Consider the following 8,264-nt stretch of genomic DNA (forward strand, 5'->3'; position numbering starts at 1 on the left):
TATGTGACATGTCATAGATGTTTTATGTGACATGTCATAGATGTTTTATGTAGCATGTCATTGATGTTTTAGTTAACAAAAGATGGTTGTTTAAAAAAAAAAACACCTTGGATTGCTACTCCTATGGAAATATTGTTTAAAGATGGAAGGAGTGATTGATTCAATAGTCTGTCCTACCCTCTTCTTAGATGATTTCAAAAGTGTTATTATCAATCAGAGATTCTGAAGTAACTTATTCTTTTAATGAGGCTGTGTGTTTCATAGGTTTCTTATCTTCATGAATGGTTGCATTCTTTTCTTGTTCCAATTATTTAGTAGCCTATATACAATTTACATAATTCACAAACAGTTATCTCAACTATATTATTAAGTCTCCCATAAAGCTCTATTCATTCACAAACAGGTTAGTAAGAAGGATGAGTCAGTTTCCCAAACAAACTGAAGATAAATAGGCAGAGAACTTAATTTTAGCTTTTTTCAGATAGAATCACTTCATATCTTGGGTCAATTCTGTTTAATATGGTAACAAATCTTCTTAGAAATTCATAGAACAGATGAGATTGTTGATGTCACATGTGAACAATCTATGTGGAAAAATATAGCCAACCTATTCACTGAAAGGCCTAAAAGGATCTAAGTCTTAAGTCAGTATAAGTTATTAATCAGTATTATGAATAGACTTCCTTTCTTTAATCTTTAAACAAAGGTATATAATCTTGGCTCGATAAAACCTGTTTGCTCATTCTTATTTCTAAAATAGAAAATAATTTGAAAAAAAAAATAATTTTAATTTCAGGATGTTTTTGAATGTATAAATTTATGTCAACTAAAGTTGCTGCTAAGGAATTTTACAGACCTTCAATTTTCAGAGATTTATGGATTAGGAATTTGTTTTATGTTGGAAGTTGTTTTTCAAAATTACAAAGTCTAATACTAAAAAAAAATGTTGACAGAATTCTTTGGAAAGTTAACAAATACAGACCTTTTAAAAAACTTAAATTTATTCTTTAAAAAGTAGATAAATAGTTTAGCAGAAGTACTTTCAATCTACATATATTAACATAAACCCAAAAAATGTACTACTAAAACACTGTTCTCAAATAGCTGACTTAATAAAACAAGCTCATCTAATCAAGTAATACAGTAAGTCTACTGGGCTTTCTCCAAGATGAAAGCTGGTGTGTACAGGCTACAACCTGAAAGCTTGTTCTCTAAGCTGGCTATAAACTCTAACTGTGACTTTGAGGTGATCTCTTCCAAAGGTGGGGGCTCTGGCATTTCATCACTGGGCATTTCCTGGTCGATGAGCATTGCTTTCTCATCACTGACTTGATCGATGAACATTTTTTTAGCTGCACTCTCCTGCAATTTTTTCTGCCTGTGCTTGATAATGAAATAGATGGACAGACCAAGAAGAACTAAGACTGGAGCTGTACCAGCTGCCACAAGAATTCCAACACAACAGTTGTCTAAAAAAAAAAAAGAATTATCAAACCAATGCAAATTTGTTCAACTGAACTAGACCAGATCCCCACTTCCCTTTTAAGAAACATTTCTTCTGTGCTTTATGCCACTTACGGAGGCGTGGTGGCTGAGTGGTAAAGCGCTTGGCTTCCAAACCGGGGACCGAGGTTCGAATCCTGGTGAAGACTGGGATTTTTAATTTCGGGATCTTCGGGCATCTCTGAGTCCACCCAGCTCTAATGGGTACCTGACCTTAGTTAGGGAAAAGTAAAGGCGGTTGGTCGTTGTGCTGACCACATGACACCCTTGTTAACCATAGGCCACAGAAACAGATGACCTTTACATCATCTGCCCTATAGACCACAAGGTCTAAAAGGGGAACTTTTTTTTACTTTTTTATGCCCCTTATAATCACTTGTAAACATACAACAAAAAAATCTCTCATGACAAAGGATGTAGAAATAGGAAAAAGAGATAAAGTAATTAAAACTTTTCTCCCCGAAACAGCAAAAGTAAGCGAATCTCTATTTTTAAACCTTTTCTACATGCCACACAACCTAAAGTATTCTATATGTTTCAATAAAAACATTGATTATTATATTACACAAAAGACTTCTACTTAAAACCTATTAATCAGATTTTAACCTGTAGTTTTTCAGAACTTTCTTTCCAAAGATTGGTGGTCAATAAATTACTATTTATGCTGGAAAATGTGCACGTCGAAACTGGGTTTGCATATATGCATAATATATACATAATCATGTGAAATACTGCACTTGTCCTTAATCTTTGAATCCCTTATTATTTTGCTACTGATAAATAATATTGTGACTGATTGGTGAAAAGCTTTGTGCTTGAGTCTCAGTGAAATATGTTTTAATTGGTTTCAAATTAAGTCTGAACTTAGGAGTGCTTCTCAATGACCAGCTGACCTATGTAGGATGAGTGACCAAATCATGTGGTGACAATCATCTCATCACTGCTTGTAGTTCCATATGGAGTATAGGCAACCAATCTTGCCCACATCTTGATGTCTGCATTCCAATGTTGGGGATGGTCTTTGGGACTGTCAGCAGCTTCCATATGACAGCCATTTTAGTGAATGGATTCATACACCATCAGATGGAGGTTCAACTTCTTCCAGGTCCATGATCTCTGATCATGATCTAACAAAAATCTCTATCTTTCTACAAAATACAGACGCTACTTCAAAAAAGATGATTACGTCCTATATGTCATGCATCTAGTCATGCATGTTAACCAATGACTTAAATTCTGCCAAGTCATTGGTTATCCTGGCTGGCTCAGCCAACCTAATTTCATGCTCTATTAACACTAGGGAAGGAGCATTTGTACAAATTTGTCCTAGCATATGGACGAGGATTGTGCCTTTATCTTTGTGTCTTTCAGAGTATTTTATCAAATTTTGTTTTTGTATTTGAAGATTATGGTTCAGTGTTTTATGTACAATTGCTACTTTACTTTTGAGTATTGTATCCTGAGGGGCTTTCTAAATTTAGTGATTTTACCAAAGGTGTTACTCTAGTTGACATGGGGTGAAAAGGTGTAGTGAGCTTAAGTCAATTTTTATGTTTTATATTCTTATACATTAAGTTGTGTGAAACTATCAACACTATCATAAATAAATCTTGAATTGGTATAAAAAAAATATTGCCTAGATCTAGTTCTAATGAGACTTGTACACAGTCAATAAGTTTTTATTTTTAAATTCCATTATTTAAAATATTTCATTTTGGTTTGATTTACATCCTTTTGTTTGATCTAAAAATTGTGTGTATTCCCTTTTAATTCTATATCAAATATAACATTTTCTGATAGCAAACAAAATGTTATTGAAGTTTAATCATAACAGGGTATAGTGAAATACAAATGAGCGAAATTAAATATTCTGTCAGAACATTGAAAATAATTATGGAGAGAAAGAGTTGAAGTACATACCTTGCTTCACTGTGACTAGTAGTTCGCTGTAGGAAGTCAACAGTTCTGCTTTGACAAAGCAGCCAATCAAAAAGGTTGTGCCAGGTCTAAAGTCTGACAAGTAAAATTTAATAATTCCAGGGGAGATGCCCTTGTTGATGGCCTTGTTGATGCCCTTGTTGATGCCCTTATTGATGACATTGCTGATGACATTGCTGATGACATTGCTGATGACATTGCTGATGGTGTTGTTATAGAGAAACATCTCAGACACATTGGAAAGGTCAGTTTCACATTTGAAAAGTACCAGACTGTCGGGAAGGACATCCAATTCTCTGGTTTTGTCATTAGCCGAAAATGTAATATTTTTATCTTCACCTTATTAACAAACAAGCAAAATAAAAAAAAATGCTTTATTTAAAAAAGAAACAAAACTTATCTACGGGAAAGAACTTTATAAAAAATGTAGTATTTATTTCCCTTTTTATATCAAACAAAATAATTAATTACAGATAATTATTTGAGAAAATTGATTAATTTTGTAACTGATTCATGATTTGTTAGATACATTAAATAATTTTGAAAAGTTTCAACTTGATCAGAGAAATAAAGTGTTCAGAATTCAGACTTCACAATTCAGTCCTGTACAGTGAGTCCAGTATGAAATGGGTTCCAAACCATAGAATCCAGTACAAGTCAAGAACAAGATGCAGAGGCCAGTAAAGTTTGGTGCATCAGATAGAGTAGTATGGACAGTATGGTTATCCACGGTAAAGCATTTGTACAGTCAGTGCCAGTTGTTGCCAATGGTACAATGATGACTGAGTTTATTAGTTATTAAAGATTTGTTATCACGAGTTACATTAAATCATATTTGGCACCTGAGTTGTCAAGTTCTTTGAGTTAGTTGTGCAGTGTTTGCAGAGTATGATATAATTTATGATGCTCTACCAAAGAATTTACTAGTCTTTTAATGAGTAAGAAGGTCTAAGCAGGGAAGAAGTAGGGAAAAAAGTAATTATTAATCTATTAGTGCCCAAGAACCCTATAGTTCAGCAGTTCTCAACCTTTTAATCTCAGCGACCCATTTTACAATCCCCCACTCTGCCACAAACCCCTTCACACAAACACACATATACAGCAATAGAAGAGTAGACAATAACAATCCATATTTTCGATGGTCTTAGGCGATCCCTGGCAAACCGTCAATCGACCCCCAAGGTGGGTCGCAACCCACAGGTTGAGAACCCCTGCTATAGTTACATATACATACAATTATTTAAAAAATTAGACACCATCATAAAGAAAACGCATACAAATAATAATAAAACCTTACATGGTTCAGAGGAAACATTAATCGAACGGAAATCTCTGGAATCATCAATCATACAATAGACCTGAAAATGAAGTCCACAAGAGATGTTACTCATGGTGTAGACAAGCTCATTGTGGGAATAGGCCTGTTGGAGAACTTGGTCTGGGCTATCTCTATACAAAGTCAGTGTAGATCCTGGCCCTCCCTGATGTGAACAAGTGAATACAACACTGCTGCCCAGGTGAACAATAGAATCTTTACTTGAGATGTTTGCTTCTAAGCTCATGTAATCAGAGGTACCTGGAAGGTGATAAACAATTAAAAAAATAATTTAAAAAAATTGATATATATATATATTTATTTATTTATTTATTTATTTACTAAAAACCAGATCTCTTAAAATAGCAATTTTTACACACATTCTTTTACCACTTATGTGCCCACTAAGACAAGGTTTGGGCAGATTTTAAGCCTGAATGTGAATGCAAAGAAACACAAGCTTTCTATTAAAACCTTGTAATTTATTTTTGGTATTTCCCAAAAAGGCTTTATTCTATATTGTTTGTTTGTTTGTTTTACATGTTTCGGATGTTCCTTCAGAGTTAAAGATAGTTTACTTCCTAGTCCAAACCTCCCACAGGGCGATGGGGGATGGGAGCAGGCAGGGACCATCAATAAATCCAAACAAAAGTCCAGCGCACAAACTGAAATGACCAGGCAGCCATATATTAAACATAAATAGAAATAGCACACAAAAAAATGAGACATCCTGGCACCTGGTGATTACATATGCCCAATCTGCGACCGCAGCTGTGTATTGAGGAATGGCCTCTTTAGTCACACAAGAAGTTGAAAAGAGAAAAGATTGTCATAAAATGCCACAGACAGATAGATCTAAGAGCATTAGGAAAACAAACTCTAAAAAAAAAAAATTCATCCAAACCGTACCTACCCAAAAAGTGTTTGACTGGTCAGATATGTAGGCCAAGCGTATGGTGTAGAGTCAATGGTGATGATGATCATCACATGCTAGCAAAGTGCTGTATCACTCAGACATCACGCCCCTCCCCCCACACCAAGTTCACAGTTATGTACAGGTAAAAAAAGAGTTAAGCACCCCTTTCAGATGTACCCTGAAAAAGTTACAGCAGATGATGTAAGGCTTATCTACCTACTGCCTATACTTTCCCAACTAATGCCAGGTACCGATTAGAGTTGCGTGGACGCTGGGACATCCCACAAATCCATAAATTCAAAATACAAGTCTTCACCAAGATTCGAACCAGAGAACCCTCATTTCATAAGCCAAGCACTTTGTCACTCAGCAGACATACCCATATTCATAGTCACATAGGAAATATGGAGGCGCTTTGGCTGAGTAGTAAAAGTGCTTGGCTTCCAAATCAAGTGGTCCTGGGTTCGAATCCTGGTGAATACCTTTTTTAAAATTTTGAGATCTAAGGCAGTTGGTCATTGTGTTGGCCACATGACACCCTCATTAATTGCTGTCCATAGAAACAGATGACCTTTACATCATCTGCCCCAGGATAGCAAGGTCTGAAAAGGGAAATTTACTTACATAGGAAATACAGCACTCATCCCTATTCTGCATAATAGAAAACAGTGCCTTGCTTACTTACTGTACACAGCCTTGACCAATATTCAAATATGAGTTTAAAAGCTGGTAACAAGGGGCATTACTCCTAGATACTGAATAGCATAATCTATATATAACACACATACTAACATCCTTCCCTTTCTACAGCTTAACAATATCAACCTAATAATCCTTGTAATTAACAAAACAGAATATAATGAATGAGATATTTATTTTGTTAAGATGGTGTGTGTCCTGTTCTTAGTTGGAAGATTGTAGGTTGCTCTTTGTGGGAGAGAAAGTTAATACTGTACAGCATGGTCATTTCTTTGTACATGGCTCTGCCTGAGAGTGAGGTAGTTAACAGGTCTATCTGGTTGTTCCATTGATGATCCCGCCTTTGATAGTTTATTTCCCATGACGCCAATGTGTCCAGGGATCCACTATAATGTGATGTTGACATCATCTGGTGGATTATTACAATTAGTGTTGTCAAAGCTGATTGAGGTGCTGCTGTTAAGTGCTTGAAGAGTGGATTGGGAGTCTGTAAAGACAACAATATCTGATGGTGATTGTACTCCTTCATATAATTTGTTTTCCACAGTCTGCAATGCTATGGTAAATGCCTCAATTTCGGCTTTGAAGTTTGAGCAGTAATCACCACAGGGTGCACTTATTTATTTTTGGGGAAGACCAGGAGGGCACCAAGACCAGCATTGAAGGTGGCTTTGAAGGCTGATCCGTCGGTATATATATGGATAGCTGTTTTTGGATAGATTAAGAGATGCCGAAAAAAGCATTTTGAAAACTAGTGCTAGCTCAATGCTTAGTTCTTTGAGTAATCTAGCCAGAATACCATTAGATATTACATTGTTTATGTATTCACTCTGCATCTGTCTGCTTACAAAAAAAAAATATTCACTATTCTTATATTTTACAATCACAAAGAAGCAGATATCTTATCTTAAATATTACAGTTGTTCCTTGATAAGCAAAGATAATTTGTGCTTGTTATTTAAAAAAAAACTCTGCTAAGTAATTGGTTGTGTTGGCTGATTTAGATAACCAATTCCATGCTCTAATGGCAAATTTGTAGAAATTTATCCTTCCATATATATATATATACTTATAATGTGTGTGTGTGTGTAATTGCCAATCAAATAAAGTTGTAAGTACTAATTGATTGTTTTCTCCTAGGCACGATTTAAAATGAAACAAATACTCACATGGTGACACTGAAACAGGAATGACTTTTCCTTGTTTTGTGTTTGCTTCATCCTTGCAGCCAACACTAAGATGAGTCCCGCATAAGACATTCTTCATGGTGTATGTCAAGATATCAGACATGTTGGTCTCAGTGAAAGCATAACTGTCCTTGACTCTGTACAACACTAACCTTGAATCAGATTTAATGAGCCTCCGACATTCAAGCATCAAATCACTTCCTGGAGTTAGGGAAAGCTCATTGGATTGATTGTTTGCAGAGAAGTCGAGGACTTTTGCTGTGAAATTAATAAAACGAATTGCAAGAATTTTTAATAAATTAGTCTTAATTTCAAGTTGTGTGGCTTTATTAAAAAATGAAGTAACTCTTTAAGACCTACCTATCTATATCTTATCTTATCTTATATAATACAGACGTGACTTCAAAAAAGAAGATGATTACGTCCTACGCGTCATGCATTTAGTCATGCATATTAACCAATGACTTAAATTCTGCCAGAGCAGAAGATTTAAAAATCAATTTGTTTCTTTGGCTGATGGTTAATGAGGGTGTTATGGAGCCACTAAAACCACCATCCACTTTACTTCTCAACTAATGTAAGATACCCATTTAGAATTGGGTGGACTCAGGGGCTTTCTAAACATCCAAAAATTAAAAATACCAGCCTTCACTTGAGCTCCAAGCCCGGGACATCTTAGTTCAGAAGCCAAACACTTAGCCCCCAT

At 35.3% G+C, this 8,264-nt stretch overlaps 1 protein-coding gene across 1 annotated transcript; it reads right to left on the reverse strand.

Annotated features, from left to right (window-relative positions):
- LOC106067704 (uncharacterized) lies at positions 1–8,264 on the reverse strand. The gene is made up of 5 exons (XM_056008307.1): positions 8,201–8,264; positions 7,541–7,816; positions 4,739–5,017; positions 3,424–3,780; positions 1–1,469 (listed from the first exon to the last, which is right to left on the reverse strand). Exons 1-5 carry the CDS (start codon positions 8,262–8,264, stop codon positions 1,150–1,152), a joined length of 1,296 nt encoding a protein of 431 aa, XP_055864282.1. The 3' UTR covers positions 1–1,149.

Source organism: Biomphalaria glabrata, chromosome 13, assembly GCF_947242115.1.
Source record: "Biomphalaria glabrata chromosome 13, xgBioGlab47.1, whole genome shotgun sequence".
NCBI classification, from domain to species: Eukaryota; Metazoa; Mollusca; class Gastropoda; family Planorbidae; genus Biomphalaria; species Biomphalaria glabrata.